The sequence below is a fragment of the Glycine soja genome, chromosome 13 (assembly GCF_004193775.1).
Source record: "Glycine soja cultivar W05 chromosome 13, ASM419377v2, whole genome shotgun sequence".
In the NCBI taxonomy this organism is placed as follows: Eukaryota; Viridiplantae; Streptophyta; class Magnoliopsida; order Fabales; family Fabaceae; genus Glycine; species Glycine soja.
This window is the reverse complement of record NC_041014.1, coordinates 22,860,645-22,883,531: the sequence shown is the minus strand read 5'-3', so window position 1 is coordinate 22,883,531 and position 22,887 is coordinate 22,860,645. Positions and strand designations below refer to the sequence as shown.

At 33.9% G+C, this 22,887-nt stretch overlaps 2 protein-coding genes across 2 annotated transcripts; both read left to right on the top strand.

Moving 5' to 3' along the window:
• Nucleotides 1-629: 629 nt before the first annotated feature.
• Nucleotides 630-1,446, top strand: LOC114381225 (RING finger protein 24-like). Its single transcript, XM_028340428.1, has one exon. It carries the CDS (start codon nt 733-735, stop codon nt 1,243-1,245), a length of 513 nt encoding a protein of 170 aa, XP_028196229.1. The 5' UTR covers nt 630-732; the 3' UTR covers nt 1,246-1,446.
• Nucleotides 1,447-6,539: 5,093 nt separating this feature from the next.
• LOC114382239 (brefeldin A-inhibited guanine nucleotide-exchange protein 5-like) lies at nt 6,540-22,680 on the top strand. The gene is made up of 33 exons (XM_028341521.1): nt 6,540-7,001; nt 7,199-7,271; nt 7,443-7,671; nt 7,780-7,901; nt 7,993-8,051; nt 9,126-9,183; nt 9,265-9,349; nt 9,439-9,642; nt 9,716-9,774; nt 9,866-9,935; nt 10,015-10,083; nt 11,191-11,313; nt 11,392-11,445; nt 11,531-11,619; nt 11,741-11,837; nt 11,950-12,048; nt 12,149-12,340; nt 12,466-12,576; nt 12,665-12,849; nt 13,338-13,961; nt 14,161-14,578; nt 14,983-15,222; nt 15,322-15,445; nt 15,538-15,686; nt 16,372-16,728; nt 16,987-17,153; nt 17,239-17,501; nt 17,948-18,120; nt 18,201-18,314; nt 18,818-18,954; nt 19,058-19,388; nt 20,214-20,309; nt 22,117-22,680. The coding sequence occupies exons 1-33, from the start codon at nt 6,887-6,889 to the stop codon at nt 22,177-22,179; spliced, it is 5,349 nt and encodes a 1,782-aa protein (XP_028197322.1). The 5' UTR covers nt 6,540-6,886; the 3' UTR covers nt 22,180-22,680.
• The last annotated feature ends 207 nt before the right edge of the window (nt 22,681-22,887 follow it).

Sequence of the window (22,887 nt, the reverse complement as noted above, 5' to 3'; positions counted from 1 at the left end):
CCCTTAAAAAGTGAGTTCAATGAAAATCATTCAGATACTGTTGCATAGGCCGAAGTGTGATATCTAAAAATAGAGAAACAAAAAGATATTAAATAATAATTAATAGAATCTGAATATCCATTATTATGATACCTGATGATGTAACTGTATTAGTTGTATTATAATGATCAGATTTGATAAAGAAAAATACTCTGCGTTCACCCATCCCTCACGGTGGCCCCTAATCACACGTGGAAGAGTCTGAACGACTAGGGGTGATGATGACCCTTTATTCCTAATCACAAAAGGACGGTGGATAAAACATTTAATAACAAAAATAACAATAATAATAAATAACAACGATAATTTGAAAAGGTAAAGCAAACAATAAAAAAATAAATAAGATTAATATAATGATGTAAAATTAGATTGATAAAACGATATATTTAGCGAGAGAATTATATTTGATTTTTTTTATCTTATATAATTTTTTTAAAACTAATGTCGCCAAAAAGATTAATATTTTATAAGAAACACATGTGATGTATCATTCAGAAAAGAAAAAAAAAAAAAAGCAAGCAAAAAAGAAAGAACCTACAAGAGAGTGAAAGTAAAAGGAAAGCTAAAAAAAGCATAGTAGCCTTCCACTACACCAACACCATCATATTTTGGCTTTATAAAGAAGGCATAGAACTCATTAGAACTTCCCCCTTTCCCCTTTCTTCTCTATCAGTTCCTTGATTATAGCTTTCAATGGGATTCTACGCTGAAGACACTCTCTCAGGCTTGACAATAGGCCAGGCCATATACGAGGTAGCTCTGATGATTGCGGTTCTGAGATGGGTCTTGTGCTTGATCTTCAGAGTGATGAACGACAGAAGAAGAACAGAATCCGATGAGACCCCAGCAGCAGAAGCATGTTGTCAGAAGGAGTACAACAACACTCTTGTGCTGACGACGTTAGGAGAGATTAAGGAGAGGCTGCCGCAGACGGAGGAGACATGTGCGGTGTGCCTGAGCCAGCTGAGCGTGGAGGACGAGGTTAGGGAGCTGATGAACTGCTACCACGTGTTCCACAGAGAGTGCATAGAGAGATGGTTGGAGCACGAGCATGAGAATCACATCCCCACGTGTCCTCTCTGCAGGGCTCCTTTGCTGAGTTCTTGCTGCCACCACAGCTCCACCACTTGTGTCCCTCCTCCTCAGCCTAGTTGGGCTGTGGAGAGACTTCTATATCTTTTTGGGGATGATCTCTTGCCTTGTTAGTTCTTTATTAGATTCTGCTAGGGGATTCATTATTTGTTATCTTTATCATCCTATATGTAATTGTTGCTTGCTGCTACAAAATAACTAAACTAGGACACAAACTAGCTTCCAGTTTGTGTGTGTATATATATATACATTTAATCTCTTCAATTTTTATGATTATCTGTTTATTGTAAAAGGAACAAGGGCCTTCTCTTCTCTTCTTGTGCTGTTTTCTTTTTGCCCCTTCAATTGGTGTTCTGTTATAGTACCTACCTTTAGTTGAATCACAATTTAAGGTGTGTCAAAGTGAAAATACTGTTATTGAAGTTGGACTTAATAGGCCAATTCTATTGGTGAATCGGTTTAGTGACCAATTGGTGGATAAACCGGTTAGAACTCAACTAACTGTGAATCGGGTCGAATTAGTTTGTGGGGGAGGAACTTGTAAAACAAACCAGGTTTTAGTATAAGTCTCAAAAGTGGAAATTAAACATAAGACTTGATAATTAATTTAAGTAACAGCAACTACTATAATTTTTCTGATCTAGACCACTTGTTATCTTCTTGGAGGCAATTTTGTTCAAAGACTATTATAAATAATAAAATTCTTCTTTCAAACATTTAAGGTAATTACATATTCAAGACTTGAACTCAAAATTATTAGTTAATATTAATTACTATAATAATACAACTATATGTTGAACATAAAACTCCTTGTTTCATTCATTCCAATGTCATTGATATGTCCAAATGTAGTTCTTGTAGGAGTTCTTAGAAATAAATAAGAATGTAATTTTATGAGTTTCTACTATGTGACGTGGCTGTCAAATGTAGAATTGTTCTCTATAAGAACCGGATCCCTTCCCATCATTCTAATGGCGATTTACTGGTAAAATTAGTGGTGGTAACGTAGTATCTCGATTAGATGAATGATTAGAAAGAGTTTAATGACAGTATGACACTAGGCGAAATACAATCTTCAAGAACACAAAGGTTCGGTTATGAAAATGCACAACTTGCTTCAAGGACAAAATCACTTTTGATTTGAAGGGTTAACAGGTGTATGTAATATCAGCACTGACACACATTTCTTTGACAATTCTGATTTTCTCATATCTCTTTCTCTTACTGTCCTTTTACAAACACACCACTCTCTTTTTATATTTCTTTTTTCCCTTTCCATTACATTATCCATCACATCTCTCGTTTTCTCTATTCTTTTTTTCTTCCTTTTCTTTCTTTCCCACAGGTATGATCTATCTCACAAGTCAACCCACAAAGGAACCTCATAGGATCATTGTTCTTCCTTTTAAGACTCTTTTTAGCACATTCTTTTATTTATCAAGTGCTGCATTGCATGCAGTTCCACAAAATGGAGTAAGTAATGAAATTTAGGTGTAATTCACAAAATAACAGAGAATTTAATAAAGTGTTAAAGAAGTATTCCTCTTTCTTTTGCTAAACTTGTTTGTGATTGATAAAATTTAGAAGCGTGAATCTGTTCAACAGCTCAATAGAGATAGGTATATATATGATAGGTAACTCTTCTAAAGCTTTTGGAATAAAGCAAATGATTCATTTCTTCAATTATTGAGTAAGAGCACAACATAATGGCATAAGAAAAGAACAAAACTTAAGACACTGGCTGATATCAGGTCACTGAACCATTCGTGCTTTATTTCTATCGCTCTAGTTTTGATGTCTACAAAATTCATATCCACGTCATATTCTAATTTCTAATTACAAGTAGCCATAGATAAAAGAGAATCGTATAAAATATAAAATGCTACTTTGTTAGCATGATATTGGCATCATACTCCAACACGTAACTATAAACAGTTAGTATTTATTGTCAAAAGGAGTCGTTAATTTCCGTCAAAGAGACCGTGAGTGCATACAAAAGTGGGTATTCCTTTTTCTCATTCAGAGGTTAGAATTGGAACTTTGGATAACTTGATTAAGGAACACAGTTGATTACCACTTGTATCAACTAGTATTGATAAATCACTTTTATTTGTACTGTTATTTTAAGTTTTGTTAACAATGATTTAGGTTAGATTCTGATGACATTCTGCTTTCTTAGATGAAAGTGTAGGTGCTTGATGACATTTAAAAATACGAATGTCCAACAACAGCTCAATAGAGATAAGCAAATATTCTTTTCCCAGCTTTTGGAACAAATAAAATAAAATGGTAAGCAAGAGTTCACTATGTTGGGATAATAACCAAAGTGAAAAGATCAGAAAGCCACTAAGCCATATTTAATCAACGACTTGGCAAAGGCATTCCATTAAAAAAGACACCTATTACATTAGTGTTTGACAAGCCAACAAAATATAATAAAATGAAATATAATGGGACATTGTTGTTTTATATACTATATAATTTTTTTAGTTGGCCAATATATCTACAAGTTAAAATCTAGGTAAAATGATTTACCCAAGGAGTTAATATTCCTCAACAAATATTATTTCATGTATAACTGATCTAAATACTAATTTTTTTAATCACTTATTGAAAGCACATAGTTAATTGCTAATTATATTATACATTATTTTTTTATTATCATAATTAGAATTTTTTATTCTTCAATTATATACTAAAAATATTCTTACAAACTTTGAAATTATAAGATTAATTTTTAATTTGAAACTTAAAACTTAATCATACTTAAAATTAGTTAAAGTTACATATGTATTATATATTTAATTGGAGGATGGATCAATTTAGTCTGAGAATAATTCTTTTATATTAAGTTCTTTATTCAAATTTAGACTTTTTTTAATAAAATATTGCTTTTTAGTGTGGGGCTAATCCAGCCACACTGTTACGTGACTTACATCAATAATTGAATGATAATCACAATTCTAATGGAGACTTTAACTTTTTGTCTCAACGTCAGATACCTAAACGCCTTTTCTAATTCTTTTAGTACGTCATCTTCGACGTTAACTTCTCACTCAATATTTATATCTATGATTTCAAATAACTAATCAACTAATAAACTACGGCTTATGTAAGCCCCTCTGTATCTGTAGATTGTAGTGGTATTGTATGCAAACCAGACGGTGTCGTCACTAACCTTTTTCAATCCAAATCATCATTTAATCTTTCAAAAGATTATCATTGTTGTTGTTAGTTATTTCATAATATCAATTGCCTGCATAAAGTTAAGTCTTCACCCGATCGCAAGTAAAATTTCAGATAGTTATATAATGACATTTAAAATCTGTTTGGATTTAAGGCTAAAAAATGTTTTTAAGAACTTATCTACTCTGAAAAATGATTTATATTTCTAATAAAAAAGATGTTAAAAGTATTTATAATTTGTATTCAAATATATCCTTAAACATATTTTATATACAATGACGGAGTAAAAGTATTTTAAATTTTTTTATAAATTATCAGCGAAGCATCAATTAATGAATTTAATGCTTATAAGTTATATTGCTCCTCTTACGTACATATTTTTATTTATTTATCTAAAATACTTTTGTTATTTTTTGTGAATTAAATTAATAATTTAGAGGAATAATATAAAATTCAATTAAACAAGAGTGATAATAAATGCATTAGAGTGATAACTACATCTTTAATATTTATTGCATAAAATTTGCAAGTGCATGAATTGTTCGTAAGAAATTAAATAACAAATATATATTGGTTTAAGTTATAATAATTTTATTTATAATATTAGTTATCTAAGTTAACAATAAATAAGAGAACAATATAAAAATTAAAAACAAGCATAAACAAACAAACTGATGAAACCTGAGTAACGACTAAGGACTTGTTTGTTTTATCATTATGTTGTTGCAAAGTATCATGATGCTTGGTTGGAGAAAAGGGGAAGGGTTTGTATAACATTTTGTTGTTTGGTTTAATTTTTAGGAAGAGATGTGAAGGAAATATGGGGAGCAAAACCCCTCTTAATCTAATTTTTGCTTCTTTCCTATATTGGGATATTTGGAGAGGGAAAGTAGGTGATTTAAAACATTTCAAATGTATTAATTAAAATAATCATACCTGTGTTTTGAAATTCAAAATCATTAGTATAAAATAGTGATTTTAAAAGTTTAATAATTTCTATCATCCCATTTCATTCAAACTAAATAATCCCATAATATTATTTATTTTCAATTTCTCTTTCACTCTCTCAAATCAAACAACCTAACATTTCACACTTTTTCCTATCTTTTTGCCTTTTATCCATTTCTCTCTTTATTTTCATCCGATCTATTTATTTTCTCGCTACCAAATGAAGTGTTTAGATAGTGGGAATTTCTTTTTCCATAGTCCATACACAAGGTGTGAAACTAAAACCTTAGTTAAGAAAAATAAACATATATCACTTGAATCAAGTTTTACTTGAATAAAAAAATATTAAATTTTAGAAAGGCTTAAATAACTTTTTATCTCTATAGAATAGAGTATTTTTTCTATTTTAGTCCTTTTAGTATTTTGTTTGTTTTAGTCTTTTAAAGATTTATAATTTTTTATTTTAGTCCTTACTATCAAGTAACATTGCTAACAAATGATATAACAATGACATTAACAATTTATTGACTTGTTAACCCATGAAAAAAATTAACTGGATAATCACATGTAATTTTTTTAAATCATGTTTTAAAATTTTTCATCAATTAGTATGACATCGTCAACTATTTTTAACATATGATTTTTATAAAGTCATATTTATACAAAGAATTAAAAAAGTAAAAAAAATGAGAGCCTCATTTTATATTCTAATTTATAATTTACAACACAGAAGTAAATTTTAAATATGAAGGTTAATGAAATGAGTTAAAATAATATACCAAAATTTGTTGATGACATTTGAATCCTTTAATTAAGATCTGAAATTCAGTCCTTGACTTAAATATGAAATTGCAAATGGAAGTATACTTTTTCCAAAAAATGGACGGATCCGGTGTGACCTCCTAGTTATACCAAAACAAAAAAGAAAATAGTTTTTGCATGAATAATATTATTTTAAAACTTAATAACAAACATAAAATGATAACAATATACTACATCTCTTAACACAAAAAAAAAAAAAGTTAATCTTAACACAAACACCTTAATTTTATATATTGGGTTCTCACCAGAGTTGGTGGTGGCCATGCATGTTCTATACAAAAGCCCAAACACAGATCCAGAACGAATCTGATCAGTCCAATACATTGTTGGCCCAAAATGAAGAAAACAAAAAAGATTATACCAAAAAAATAATAATTAAAAGGTGAAAAAAAAAACAAAAAGTGTATTGCACAGTAGCCCCTTGTCTCCACAAATTTAGTTACGAGGCATGTTCTAAAATCTTCAGCTTGGGGAAACATTAGAATAGTTTAGTTTTGTTTTGGCTCTGCGTGACCAAAACAGACATAAATACATTTAAGACAGATCTACGCCCTTCTTTCTCTCCATTTTCTCAGATCTCTCTCTCACTCTTCCCAGCTTCAATTATCCCTCTCCTCCGGCATCCAATTTCGTCGCCGCCGGACAACACACATTCCCCGTTACAATACGATCTCGTTTCCGATTTGGGATGATCTTCAATTTTGATTCGCCCGCATTCCGTTTCCGAATTCCACACCGTCCGTGACCTGAACGCGCGCGGCCGTAGCGCAATTTGGTCGCCGCCAGAGAGTGAGACAAAATGGCCGGAGGTGCCGCCGGGGGTTTCGTCACTCGAGCGTTCGATTCTATTCTCAAGGAGTGTTCTTCTGTCAAGAAGTTTCCCGAACTTCAGAAAGCTATTCAGAATTACACAGGTCCCAACCCTAGATCCACTGCTTCATTCTCTATCTTACGCTTTTTTATCCTATTTGATGCTTTCTCTTTTCGATTGTGATAAGATAGTTATCCGCTTCAGTGGTCGATTGCTGGCATTGATTCTTTAGTTCATCTAGTTATGATGCTACTGGTAAATGGTGATGCCATTGATTATTTAGTTATGTTTTCGATACAGATATAACGAAACAGGCCAGCCAGAAAAAGCAGAGTGAGGTCAATCAAGCTGCACCTTCAGCTGAATCTGGGAGGTAAGATTTTTCAGAATAAGCACAGTTAGGACGATGTTGCGTTTTGAAATTTTGTTGTTGGAGGTTAGGTAAATTTAGTTATGGCAAATGAGTAACGGATAGTTCTTAGTTAGTGGAATGGGATCGAGCTTTCTGTTAATTCAATGTTTGGATTATATTGGTTTGTACTAGCACGAATGAAACTGAAGGTGGAGCGGCAACTAGGACAGAAGCAGATCAGTTCCAGAAGGCTGAGCATGCTTCAGATGACAGGCCTAAGATTGGAAACATTAATGTTGTTTTGGCTAGTGCTGGGAATACTCTTGAAGGAGCTGATGCAGAGCTTGTTTTAAATCCTCTTCGTCTTGCGTTTGAGACTAAGAACTTGAAAATCCTTGAATCTGCTTTGGATTGTCTTCATGTACGTGCATGCTTTCTTGAATCTGATCAATAAGGTGTTCAACCAGTCCTTATGGCATTTCTTCATGCTAACTAGGTCACTTACTATGTGTAACTATTGTTAATACAGAAACTTATTGCGTATGACCATTTGGAGGGAGATCCTGGGTTAGAGGGTGGTAAAAATGTCCCATTGTTTACAGACATTCTAAACATGGCTTGCAGTTGTGTTGACAATTCATCACCTGACAGGTATGCAAACCACTATGCATATTTAATGCTTATGCATTACTAGATATATATTTCCTGTTATACCTATTCATTTTTAAAAACCAACATGCAGTACTATTCTCCAAGTGCTGAAGGTTCTTCTTACTGCTGTGGCTTCTACTAAATTCAGAGGTATGTTTATTGTGAAAAAAAGAATCCATTGTTTTTTTATCTGTCTTCTGATAACATGTGTCACAGACATAAAATAATATAAATTTCTGTTCAAGGTATCTTTCAAATTCTAGAGTGATAAATAAAATAGAAATTCTTTACTTGTAATTTAAATGATTAATGTAATGTTTATTTAAAACTTAGACGAAGGTTTTATCTAAAGAAGCTTAATATACATTTTATTCTCTTCTGTTAATGAGAATTTTACACACATTTTATGACCATAGCTGAGTTAGTGGGAAACAATTATAAAAGAGTAGGCTCAGCATTGCATGTAATCTATTGGAAGGGCTAATTTACTTTGGCTTGACTGCCTTTTTATTCAGGGCAAAATGTTAGATCGATTTACCCTTTATGTTGTAGTACTGTTTTTCTCTGAAAAAGTCATAAGGGCTTTTGTCTAGAATTTGGTCATTAATCTACTTTGCTTTCCGTCTTGGAAGTATATCTCTCAGGGATTCACTTCCTTTAGATCACGTATTTCTCTACCTTTTGATGATGTTTTTCGCTTTGGGTTGGGAAGGATGTTTGAGGGGAAGTGTCTCGTTTTTAGAGGCCTTTATTTTCCTTTAGAATATGTTTCTGGGATATAAACTTGGTTTGTAGTTGCAATTGAAGATTCACAATAGTTATTATGACGTCATGTTACTCAGGCAATTATTGATGGGTTGACTTGTTTGAAGAATGAGCTTGGATAATTTAATGAGCTAGGGCCCCTTTTGCCCCTTTATGCTGCTAGCTTCAGGGTTCTGCTGCTTGCCTCTAGGTTTTTGTTTGACTTGTTTCGCCATTTTATTGTACCTCTTTTTATCAAATTCAAGTACTATGAGATTGAAAGTTGAGACCTGCAAGTACTCGAATTAGGCATGATTGGAAATCAGTTGGTGCCAAACTGTTTGTGTAAAGAAAAAACAAGATTACTAATACATTCTAAGATGCTTTGGGCTGCTTTCCTTTCTTTGTTTTTAATATGTATATATATTTCTTTTTTCTTCTTTTTTGTATGATTTTTGAATCCTTATTTACATCATTCAGTACATGGCGAACCTTTACTGGGAGTTATCAGAGTATGCTACAATATTGCTCTGAATAGGTATCAATCATTTCTATTCTGTCTTCAAGAGCTGTTATTGTTAATCTATAATACTGAGATTTATTGTTTTTGGATTTGTAGCAAGAGTCCTATAAACCAAGCAACGTCGAAGGCAATGTTGACACAGATGATCAGCATCACTTTCAGGAGAATGGAAACTGATCCAGTGGGGCATCTAAATTTCTTAGTATTAAGCATATTTGGCTTATGGCTTTTGTAGTAAATTTTTTTAGTATTGCCTATCAAAATTTCCAGGTCGAAGCGTCATCTGCTTCCAGTGGGCATACAATTTCAAAGGCAGCTTCAGCAGAGAATTTAAACTCAAAATCTGATGAATCTTCAACGGGAGACTCAAATGAAAAAGAAATGACTTTGGGTGATGCACTTAGTCAAGCCAAGGATGCATCTCCAACATCTCTTGAGGAACTTCAGAATCTTGCTGGAGGTGCTGATATAAAGGTAAATTAATTGCATAGTTTGTATTGAACCCTATCATGTCCTTATTATGACAAGATTGTGTTTTCTTGTATAGGGCTTAGAAGCGGTACTGGACAAGGCAGTGCATACTGAAGATGGTAAAAAGATAACACGGTATAAAATATGAATATATGATATAGTACTTTGGGATATCCATTGTGTGATCTACTCTGAATAGTTGATTAACTATTAATCTTCTGTCAAGTGGGATTGATTTGGAGAGCATGAGTATAGTACAACGTGATGCTTTGTTGGTATTCCGCACTCTTTGCAAGGTTGGTTCTCTCACTTTAACAATGGCATTGTGGTTAATTTCTTGTGAACATTACATATACTTCTTAATTTATTTGACAGATGGGTATGAAGGAAGATAATGATGAAGTTACAACGAAGACGAGGATATTGTCGCTTGAGCTTCTTCAGGTTATACAGTGATTTCAGCTTCAATTACTAGTTAGTTAATAGGTGCAGGATAATGCATTGGAATGTTATATTACTTGTAGTCATGCAGAAGTAATTATTTGCTTTATTTTATGGGCCAACTTGTGGGTGCCTAGTACATTTTATTTTATGTGACAGACTTGGGCCCTGTTTGGATAAGCTTCTTTGTAATCGCTTATAGGAGAGGAAATAAGAAGAACAAAAGAAATAAGCTTTTCCCGCAGTTACAATCAGTTTTTTTTTGGAGAAGTTAAAATCATTTAGCTTATCCAAAAGGCTAATTTTAATTTGTACATAAGCTAATTTTAGTTTATGAGACAAGCTTATTTAATTTTCCCTTCTTATTTTCTTTCATGGAGAATCTTAGCCAAATGGGGCCTTTGTGTTGTTCAATGATTTTACCCTTGGTTGAGATCTAGAACGATATATTGTAGTTAGAAGCTGAGTGAACCACCTAAATAACTGTGCCATCTGGCAGCTGGTTAACTGTCAGGTTAACTGTGGAACTGCCAAGAAAACCTAAGTTACTCAAGCATTGTTCTAATGCACTCTAACGCAAGGAAAGAAAATTTATAATATTTTGTCTTGGTGTTGTTATTTGTATTTAATGCAGAGCCTTATGCAAGGAGGACATCGTATATTTTTTTTTATCATTCTTTGAAAGCTTCCATGTGAATGAATCCTAGTAGGTAGACACAGAGATTCCTTCAAAACAAAATACAAAATGAAAACGAATACAAAATGAAAGGTGAAGAATACAATAGATGGCCTCAATAATTCAGTGGGTCAAGGTCTTAAAAGGCTCTGAAAAAATATCCACTGTACCACTGCCAGCTACTGCTATTGTACTGTTAGTTCAAAAAACGATTTGTTGAGCAGAAAATAGATGACACAACTCGTTTTGTATTGTTGATTAATGTAATTTTCAATTCTTCCGATTATAAGGCTTGACTATATCATTAAGTGGGAGTAGATAGGATAGGAACAAATATTCCATCCTTGTTCTTCCCATTTGATATTCAAACTTTTCATTCTTTGACAGTTACTATTTTGACTGTTCAGTCACATGCTTCTTATGTTATTTTTCAGGGTTTGTTGGAGGGAGTCAGCCACTCATTTACAAAGAACTTCCATTTTATTGATTCAGTGAAGGCATATCTTTCATATGCATTGTTACGAGCTTCAGTTTCACAATCCCCTGTCATATTTCAGGTTTTATTGAACTGCATTACCTTTCTTTGCGTAAAGTATCCATGTGTAAATTGTGATATTGATATTCTTTCTTGGCAGTATGCAACTGGAATATTTTTGGTGCTGTTATTGCGATTCAGGGAGAGTCTCAAAGTATGTATGTCATTCTGTAGATTTTGCAGAAGCTTCTTAATGTTAATTTGATGTCTCACTTGTTTTTACTCTATTTTGTTTCCAGGGTGAAATAGGCATCTTCTTTCCATTGATTGTTCTTAGACCACTGGATGGATTAGAATTTCCTGTCAACCAAAAACTTAGTGTTCTTCGGTATAATGTTCTTCCTGGTTGATTAAAATATTGCTTGATTATAAACTTTGTTAATGAAATTTCTTGTGTTGTTTGCCATTCCTTTTCCATATTGTTAATTTGGTTTAGTGTGGGTTTGCAGGATGTTAGAGAAAGTATGTAAGGATCCACAGATGCTTGTTGACATCTTTGTGAATTATGATTGTGATCTTGAGGCACCAAACTTGTTTGAACGAATGGTATTATCTTACAGAGCAATCTTTTATGGCATTATAGACAGCATGTAAATTAGTTATGACCTCTTTGGTAAATATAATAATAATCTCTGTTATTTTCCTATTCAATTTGTAGGTTACTACTCTGTCCAAAATAGCTCAAGGAACTCAAAATACCGATCCAAATTCAGCTGCTCTTTCTCAAACAGCTTCAGTTAAAGGCTCATCACTTCAAGTAGGTTTAGTTGTTGCCTTTTTGTTGGAAATCAGTAATTCATTGAATGAATTTTTTTATAAAGTTGCCTATTGATCCCATTTTCTTTTATCCTTCCTAGGGTCTTGTGAGTGTGCTTAAATCACTAGTTGATTGGGAGCAATCACATAGGGAGTTGGAAAAGTTAAAGAATAATCAGCAAGAAGGGATTTCAGCTGGAGATTCTTCTGAAATAAGATCTAGGGAAGATGTAACCAGTGACTTTGAGAAGGCTAAGGCTCATAAATCCACATTGGAGGCAGCCATTGCTGAGGTATTGATCATGTTTTGTTTAATCTTTTTCAACAGGGAAGGGAAATTTGTCTTAACTCTTAACCTCTTGTTGCATAATGATGAAGCTATGTTGGGGGCTGACTTATGGTTTTAATAATCTTTTAGTTCAACAGAAAACCAATGAAGGGGGTGGAATATCTAATATCAATTAAGTTGGTGGAAAACACACCTGCTTCAGTTGCTCAATTTTTGAAAAACACACCCAATTTGGACAAGGTTGTGACCTTCTCTAGTATAATTTAATTTTTGATCTACCATTGCATCCAAGTTTGGTCTGGAATATATAACTGTTGGTTGCTTTCAGGCTACAATTGGTGACTATTTAGGTCAACATGAAGAATTTCCCCTTGCTGTGATGCATGCTTATGTAGATTCCATGAAATTTTCTGGATTTAAATTTGATACTGCAATCAGGGAGTTTCTTAAAGGGTTCCGACTTCCTGGAGAAGCTCAAAAGATAGACCGAATCATGGAAAAGTTTGCAGAGAGGTAATGGCTTTTTTGTACATGCAAGTTGCCTCCATTCCCCTCACCTGAGTGGCGACTGCTTGCCTGCCTGTTGAACTGTGATCGGACAATTAGATGTATTCATATTCATTTGTGCATCTGTATTGGAATCTCCTTTAGTGCTGAATTTTGATAGATGATTATGTGCCCAAAAACTATGCATCATCATTCTTGCTTTTAAGAATTTTATGCTCTATCAACAGATTTGTTTGACCATTGTGCAAGTCAGTTATTAATTTCCTTGAACCTAGTGGGAAAAAAGGAAAACTGACAGTCCTAATTATTCTGCTTCATGTGGACTGAGATTAAGATGTCTCAGGGTGTTTTATAAGGTGTCAAATCTTAGTTGATTGCCATGCATAATGTCTACTTATACTTTATATTTCGTGGGCATGATACCTTGTACCTGTACTGATAATTTATATCTTTTGTACTAATAGAAGTGTCTTGGTGCTTGTTGTCTATGGCAGATACTGTGCAGACAATCCTGGCCTTTTTAAAAATGCAGATACAGCTTATGTTCTAGCTTATGCTGTTATTATGTTAAATACTGATGCTCATAACCCAATGGTGTGGCCCAAGATGTCCAAGTCGGATTTTGTTCGCATGAATGCCAGGGATGATCCGGATGAGTGTGCTCCTAAAGAGCTACTAGAAGAGATCTATGATTCCATTGTCAAAGAGGAGATTAAAATGAAAGATGACACATCTTTAATTGGAAAAAGCAGCAGACAGAAGCCAGAGGGTGAAGAAGGACGCCTTGTCAGTATTCTTAACCTGGCACTCCCAAAAAGGAAGTCATCCGGAGATGCCAAGTCTGAAAGTGAGGCCATCATTAAGAAAACACAAGCTATATTCAGGAATAAAGGGGTGAAAAGAGGAGTTTTCTACACTGCCCAGCAGATTGAACTTGTAAGGCCCATGGTTGAAGCCGTTGGATGGCCTTTGCTTGCTACTTTTTCTGTAACTATGGAGGAAGGTGATAATAAGCCTCGTGTTGTTTTGTTGATGGAGGGATTTAAAGCTGGCATACATATTACGTTTGTGCTTGGAATGGATACCATGCGATATGCATTTCTAACATCTCTTGTCAGGTATATGTTCCTGTAGCCCCCATCCCACATCCCTAAAAAAACTGTCCCTGTGATTATCATAAGTTATTTGCTTTTTTTTTATTATTATTATTTTGACATGCTAGGTAAGTTTCATGCTTTGTGGATGAGAATACAGGATGGCAACTTTGATGTTTGGTACAGTTGACAATGTTCATTAGTTTCTTTGTTGACACCTCAGGTTTACTTTCTTGCATGCCCCCAAGGAAATGCGCAGTAAAAATGTGGAAGCTTTGCGTACACTGTTGGTTCTATGTGACTCAGACATGAACGCTCTTCAAGATACATGGAATGCAGTTCTGGAATGTGTTTCTCGCCTCGAATTTATAACATCAACTCCTTCAATTTCTGTCACTGTTATGCATGGGTCAAACCAAATCTCCAAGGATGCTGTTGTTCAATCTCTGAAAGAATTAGCTGCAAAACCTGCAGAACAAGTTTTCATGAATAGTGTTAAACTACCTAGTGATTCAGTTGTGGAATTCTTCACTGCTCTCTGTGGTGTATCAGCTGAAGAGCTAAAACAAACTCCAGCTCGTGTCTTCAGCTTGCAGAAGCTTGTTGAAATTAGTTATTACAATATGGCTCGAATACGAATGGTATATGTTTTATCAACTGCGAAGTGCATATTTTTTCATCATTTTGACATTTCATGTCTTATAAATTGCTTTTGGTAGGGTTTTCTGCTTACTTTATTTTTTGAGCTATTGGACTTGTATTATTGTTAATTTTTTGTTTTCAATGTCTTGGCTCAAATGTATTGCTTTTCTAGTGGAAAAGCCATTTATATTTATTAATTGGGTTTAGTTTATGCATATATAATGAGTGCACATATATGTACATGTGTATGAAATTTTTTATAGCCACTGAGGAATGATTTGAAAATATGGTTTTGCTCAAGCTATCTGTAAACATTATCATTGTGCTTCTATCCCTTGTAATAATATTGTCTTTTGATGCTGCTCTGAATGCATTTCTAAGCTCTAATTGTTATGTTTTTCAGGTCTGGGCTAGAATCTGGTCTGTCCTAGCAAATCACTTTATATCAGCAGGGAGTCATCATGATGAGAAAATTGCTATGTATGCCATAGATTCTCTAAGACAACTTAGTATGAAGTATTTGGAGCGTGCTGAACTGGCCAATTTCTCTTTCCAAAATGATATTCTTAAACCATTTGTTGTTCTTATGCGGAATAGTCAAAGTGAATCCAAAAGGAGGCTAATTGTTGACTGCATTGTCCAGGTGTAGTGGGAATAAGTTCTGAATCCTGATTCTTGCATTTGAGGTTAATATCATTGGATATATTTACTAAAATTTAGCCGGCACTGTTGCCTATCACAGATGATAAAATCTAAGGTTGGAAGCATAAAGTCTGGGTGGCGTAGTGTATTTATGATTTTTACAGCTTCTGCAGATGATGAATTGGAATCAATTGTCGAGAGTGCATTTGAAAATGTTGAGCAGGGTAAGAATAATTTTCTTTGTCTTTGTCTTTGTTATTGCAGTCTAAGTCTACTATTGCATTTGTGGTGTATCTAACACATGGACATTTTACAGTCATCTTAGAACACTTTGATCAAGTAGTGGGAGACTGTTTCATGGATTGCGTGAATTGTCTGATCAGGTTTGCCAACAATAAAACTTCACATCGTATTAGCTTGAAGGCTATTGCACTCCTGCGGATCTGTGAGGACCGTCTGGCAGAGGTTTGTTGGGTTATCTGTAGGAAATTACTTTTCTGAATAGGAAGATTACACACACGCATTCATGCACACGCACACATCAATAGAATGAAACTGGGTAGACGTTTATATCAAAATCCATCCACTACCCTCATCTAGGATCTATTTCTATGGTATGTTTTTCTGGCGGTATGATTTCTCAAAGTACAGAGATGATACAATGTTTTAATATTATTTTTCCAAATCCTCAATCTTTTCATAAGATGAGACATTTCAGTGATAGTGTATATGCTGTATAGGTCCTATCCTATTGCAAGTAGTATAGACCTGCAAGTAGCTTAGTGCTACTCCTTAGTTATGACAGCTGTTGAGTTAGTTGCAACGGCTGTCAGTCTGTTAGAGCCAGGGCTCTACCTATGAACTTTATGAACACCTTTCTGTAAACATAAATCCATAACAATGAAAACATTCAGATTACTCTCTCTAAATTTTATGAACTTCTACATGGTATCAGAGTTAATTAAAAAGAAAAAGAAAAGCTCTGGCTTGATATTGCATTGATATCTACCATTGCTTTTGTGTGATGTATGCTGAAGTGTACATTGTTTCAGGATTTGGAAAATATTTATTTATTTTACTGTCAATTATTGGTTCCTTTCCTGCCTTGATGCCCCTTTTTTAAGTGGTTTTATTTGTTTGTCTGCTTAAGGGTCTTATTCCTGGAGGTACTTTAATGCCTATTGATGCTACTTTGGATGCAACTTTCGATGTAACGGAGCATTATTGGTTCCCAATGCTGGCTGGTTTATCTGATCTAACATCAGATCAAAGGCAAGAGGTCAGAAGTTGTGCACTTGAAGTCTTGTTTGATTTACTGAATGAAAGAGGTAGCAAGTTCTCCACAGCATTTTGGGAGAGTATATTCCATCGCGTTCTGTTTCCAATTTTTGATCATGTGAGACATGCTGGGAAAGAGGGCTTTATTTCTCCTGATGATGATTGGTTTCGTGAAACAAGCATACATTCACTTCAGCTTCTATGCAACCTTTTCAACACATTCTATAAGGTAAAGAATTAAAACAGTCTTGTTTTCTATTCTTGTAACTTTAACAAGCATACATTTGAAATTTTTGCTTAGAAAAAAGTTAGCAGACAGTCTTACAGTTTTAATTGGAAAATGGCCTGTGTTGACTTTGTTAGTTTCTTATATTAGATGCTTTTGTTATCTTATAAATTATTTATGAAATTTGGACCATTCTGTTCAGCATTTATCTGATTGCTGTTAAATTTTAAAAAGATTACTCATGAGGAATCTTGTTTCCAGGAGGTTTGTTTTATGTTGCCTCCACTACTGGGTCTGTTGTTAGATTGTGCCAAAAAGACAGATCAAACAGTGGTCTCAATATCTCTTGGTGCTTTGGTGCATCTCATTGAAGTTGGTGGACACCAATTCAGTGAAAGTGACTGGGACACACTACTTAAAAGCATAAGGTGTAAATTTTTTCCTATTTTCTGAAGATTCATTTTTGTTATTCTAATATCAACTGTAAAACATTCATTTAATCTTGATCTCCAGAGATGCTTCGTATACTACACAACCTCTAGAACTGCTTAATGTGTTAAGTTTTGAAAACCTGAGGAACCATGGAAGCATTATTAGTGATTCTGAAGGCAACGCAGGTGACAGTGGGACCACAAGGTCTATTGACAATGAGGTAATTGGTGACCGTCAACTTGATGTCAATAGTAATGGGAAATTGTCTCCACTGGCATCCTCAAATACAAATGCTGATGGAGTGGAAGATTCTATATCACAGACAAATGTAGATCAGTCTGAAGGTTAGTTTTTTGTTTTTAATTTAGTTGGGTGCTGTTTAAACATGTGCATGTCTTCAGTCAGATAAGTGAGAAGTGATATCAATTATCAAATAGATTAGTTTCACAAAAATTAGCTTATCGAGAAAAAGAATAAAAACGTGAATTATCTCATTCAAAATTGCCACATCTCATGGTGGGGCCTTAGTGACTACTTTTAGGGGCGGGCACAAGTCGGATTGCCTCAGAACCATGACTTCTATCCAATCCAATTAATTTTAATCGGTTCAGATTGGATTTTGCCTCGGGTGGATCGGATTGGATTTTCAAAAGAGAACTTCAAGTTCCTATACAAACTCACCGGATTTGAAATTTTTTAACTTGATCCGAACCATGGATCGGTTCGGATTCACTGGGTTATCGGAAATGAATTTTGCTTGATGGTATTAAGAAGTTGTTTATTATTGTAGGCCTTCCATCTCCATCAGGAAGAACTCCCAAAGCTGCAGATGGAGAAGGTTTCCAGCGGAGCCAAACCTTAGGTCAACGGATTATGGGAAATATGGAAAATCTCTTCCTTCGAAATCTCACAAAATCTAAAAGCCATATATCTGATGCTTCTCAATCATCTTCTCCAATTAAGGTATCATGATATCTACAGTGACAATGTAGCACTGACTTTTATTATTATGTGAATACATCTCTTATTTTACTCCATTTTAGGTTGCTGATGCTGTAGAGCCTGATACCAAGAATGAGGAGAGTCCTTTGCTGGTAACTGTCAGGGGAAAGTGCATTACACAGTTATTGCTTCTTGGTGCAATTGATGGTATTCAGGTTTGTATGTTTATATCTTTTCTATGTTCAGATCTCACATTTTTAGGTTTCCCTAAATTTGTGTGTTAAAAAAGGTTTGTAACCCGAAAAGTTTTCAAGGTTTTTGCATTTGAAATAGAAGTGAAATTTTTGGTTGACTTTGCTGCCAACTATTTGATTGCTCGAGTCTGTGTAGGGTAAGGGGGAAATGTTTTCCTTCTTTTTCCTCCTCTTTCATAAAAGGTCTTGGAAAAATGTCTGTATGAGGAAGTACCTCTTCACACTGTATGTGAGGAAAAGAGGGAGAATGTAATTTGAGACCCATCCTGTTTAAATATAAATAGATTTGGTGGTGGAGGAAGCTTTGGAACCCATCTCCTATCCTAGCAAAACATTTCTTGATGGGGGGAGTTTGATAGTCAGATGAAACTTTTGCCTTTAACCTGGCTGTGATAGTCAATGTCAGTTTGAAGAGGATAAGCTTCAATATCTTCTTCCAACTATGTTTTTCTAATTATTTGCAGAAGAAATACTGGACAAAATTAAAATCCCAACAGAAGGTTTCTATAATGGACATTTTGCTGTCTTTGTTGGAGTTTGCTGCTTCATATAACTCATCCACCAATCTTAGAACTCGTATGCACCAAATTCCTGATGAAAGGTAAGACAATACTCAGTATCTAATTGTCTTAATTTTGTTCTGTTGGAATTTCTTTACAATTGGAATGTAGGACTTTAAGGTTCACTAAACTATTCTTGGACAGGCCACCAATAAATCTTCTTCGCCAGGAATTAGCTGGTACTGGCATATATCTGGACATCTTACAAAAAGCAACTTATGGTTTTGAAACAAAAAAAGAAAAAAGTCCAGAGTCTGTTGGATTTCAAGATGTGGACTCTACAGAAGTTAATGGCTTGAGTATTACTCAAGATTCTGATTCAGAAGTGAAATTTGAAAGGTTAGCTGAGGAGAAACTGGTGTCTTTCTGTGAACAGGTGCTCAGGGAGGCATCCGACCTCCAGTCAATTACTGGAGAAACCACTAACATGGATATTCATCGTGTCTTGGAACTGCGCGCTCCCATCATTGTTAAGGTTCGAAGTTTATTCTCCATGATAATATATGAAAATTCACCTGCCTTCTATTCAGTATCATAGTGTTGCCTTAATTGTTTAGTGAATATTGTAAATATTGCAGCTTAATGTTTAAATAAAATTTATCATAAAAGAGTTATTGTTTATCTGTGTAAAGATTTTTACACTACCCGTGAACCAGATTATGCCACCTCACCTGTTTAGAAACTGTTTTAAGCTTCTATTGTTGATGAAAAGCCTTAACATGGTGTGGCACTTGCTTGCTTGTAGATTGCATAAACTGATAGTGGATCACGGATCACCTTTAATCTCAAAATAATATATATATATATATATATATATATATATGTATGTATAAATAATGTATTTGTAGACTGATTTTTGTTTAGATCTCATAAAAAATTGCTAAATCTTTCTTCCATACCATGAGAAGCATAATCTCTCCAGTCTCTAGCTGTCTGTCTTGACTGGCATGCATTGCTGCCATAAAAAAATGCGGCCATATAATCAATGATGCTCTGCCTGTGGCTTTTTTAAGGTAGTTGCCATGTCCTGTATATAAAAAAACTGGCTGGATCCATCTTCTACATTCTTGGTTTTCTTCTCATTTCTTTCAGTTTATTTTCTCTTCTTGTTATTATTATTTTTCAAATGCTCTGGATACAGGTGTCTTTATTTCTTTTTCTATAACAAATCAATTAAAAGGGGTACTCGGCTTGAGTTTTTATCTGCTTGTTTTTCAGTCTAATTGGATTAGTTTCATTGCAGCTTAAGTTTATGTGTTCACTTCTGTGCTAATAAACTAATATTTATTAACCTTTTCAGGTGCTTCAAAGCATGTGTTTTATGAACAATAAGATTTTCAGAAGACATCTAAGAGAATTCTACCCCTTGCTAACAAAACTTGTTTGCTGTGACCAGGTATTTCTTGTTTCTACAATTAGTCAAGACTGCATTTAATTGATAGTTTTGCTTTGTGTGTAATCTGTAATGTATGGATGAAGATTTAAGGGAATGGATGCTCACTGTATAAAACTGAAGTTATTTTCTATTCCATCAGAAGAAGTATTGAGACAGGGACAATTGAAAGAAAAGGAACTTTGATATATTGAGTATGTTTCCAATACAAGCTCTAATATCCCTTTTATAGGGTAAACAACTAAGCCTAAAAAGAGGAATAAAGAAACAATATAAACAAAAAAGTATAAATATCAAGATACAAAGATCTTTTTCTCATCCTAAAATATCTATGATATTTACAATGGGGACAAACCTAAAAAAAATTCTAATTGATTTTCACCAGTTGATTTTTCAACTTACATTTTGGAAAGAAAAATAGTTATTATTTTGAACTGATAAGTAATTTTTGGGATTCCTCGGCTGCTGCTATATGTATGCCTTTCCTAGGTCATTATTTGGTTGTGTTTGCTATATGCTTATGTCAATAAAAATAGAATAATTGAATGAGATTCATTAAATGCTTTAAATATCCTTTACTATGAGGAAAACATATCAGAATTTGCCTGAAATTTAAAGATGGAAAGGTAATTGTTTGGCTCCTTTAGGTGTGTGTCTTTGTTTGACCATTGTTTTGTTGCAATTGCTAATGATAGTATGGTTTAATTATAAATTTGGTTCTTACACTTGACAACATTTATGGTTTTAGTCCTTACACGTAAAGATGACTTAATTTGATCTTTATATGAAAAAGAAAAACTGATTACAAATCAGTTCTTGTACAGAGAAAATTATGCCACATTTTGGTCCCTCCATGAAAAGTACTCTATATTTTGCTTTCTACACATGACATGTCATTTTTCGTGTTAGTCCATGCAAGAAAAATACTCTAACTCCGTTATAACTTCAGTAAATGTTGGGGACCAATTTTTAATTTTTTTGGTGTATAAGGACCACAATGTAGGATCTTTTTATGTAGGGGACTAAAACAAAAAGTTAGGTATAGGGACCAAAATTATAATTGAACCTAAAAAGACTTTTGCATGTGTATATTTTTTTTTTTAATGTACCTTCCCTTGCTTATTATTTAGAGGCAATTCTGCAATACGAGTATTTTTTGTGGCATGGATTTCACTTGTAACTAATACACATTTGACTTAAATTAACCAAAATTGATTTCTTGTTAACTGTATTAAAACTAATCCCTAGCATTTCTCATTTTAAATACAGTAAACATCCATTTTGATCTTCCAAAGATATCATTGTCATCACTCATTAGTTTGGTCCTTTAATGATAAATACCCAAAAAATGTTCAACTTGATGTAAAAAAATGACAATTAGGACCATTTTGATATTAAACTTGAATCTTGTTAAAGCCAAAGGTAGCACCAATATTTTGGTTTTACCGCTGCTAGTCCTCCAGCATCATCTTGTTTACTTTTGTATTTGGATGATTAGAACTAGTTCTGATAGTATGGTTTGGTAGAGTTGCTGAACAGTTGAACAGTCAGAGACTCGGAATATACTGCTGTTAATATAAGAAAGCCATCAAAATATAGATTAAATGTGATTTCAATTTCTAATGACAACGTGTATATATCTTTTTCTAATTTAAGGAAATTACTATGTATTACCAGTAAAAGATACACTGTCAATTCCTCTAAAATACTGGATTCCATTAAAGAACCTAGCTCTTTTTGTTTTTCTTTTTGGGAGGGGGTGTTAAGAAATGCCTCATGTGATGAACTGATAATCCTTTGTTTTGATCAGATGGATGTTCGGGGAGCTCTTGGTGATTTATTCCAGGCACAACTAAAACCTCTTTTACCATAACCGTCGTATAATGCCGCTGATAATCCTGTGTGATCAGATGGACGTTCGGGGAGCTCTTGGTGATTTATGCCAAGCACAACTGAAAGCTCTTTTACCATAACTGTCTTATAATGCCGTTGTTAGGATTCTCAGATATAAACTCCAGGGTATTGCCGTTGTCAGTTTTAGCTGGCTTGGAAAGAAGAAATATGGTGGCATTTTTTTGTATTAATCTTTTTATGGAAATTTTGTGATTGTACTAACAGTTTTGTAGAAAAGAAATAGAAATGTAATTTGGTTTCATCTGACCTCCCAATATTTGTTTGCACTTGACTCAATTTGTTTGTGCAGTATTTGGACAATAGGTGAAAGCTCTGATTGAGGTTTCGAATCAGTCTTTTGTTGTATGATAACAGATGTATACCATGTGAAACCCTTGTCTTTCATGAGAAGGAATATCAACTATTTGCTATTCATAATGTATACTAGAAAAAAAAAAAGTAGCAGTTATCCCCCTTTTCCCATTTCTTCGTTTTTATTTTATTTATTTTTTGACATGTTCAGACTTCATGCCTTTATTTTGGATGTTACCCCTTTACGAGTTGATTTGATTTCTCACTGTCAGTTTTTGATATTTTTTTTTTTTGCACAGCAAAAATAGAATTTAATTTATAATAAGAGACAGCACTAGGTGTACTGAATTACAATCAAGAGGATACAAAGACAAAG

Bases quoted from the DNA above. Each gene is read 5' to 3' on its own strand.
- LOC114381225 (XM_028340428.1), top strand. From the start codon at position 733: ATGGGATTCTACGCTGAAGACACTCTCTCAGGCTTGACAATAGGCCAG.
- LOC114382239 (XM_028341521.1), top strand. From the start codon at position 6,887: ATGGCCGGAGGTGCCGCCGGGGGTTTCGTCACTCGAGCGTTCGATTCT. The intron at 7,672-7,779 runs GTACGTGCATGC...TTGTTAATACAG, and splicing joins CTGCTTTGGATTGTCTTCAT to AAACTTATTGCGTATGACCA. The intron at 18,955-19,057 runs GTAAGACAATAC...ATTCTTGGACAG, and splicing joins CACCAAATTCCTGATGAAAG to GCCACCAATAAATCTTCTTC.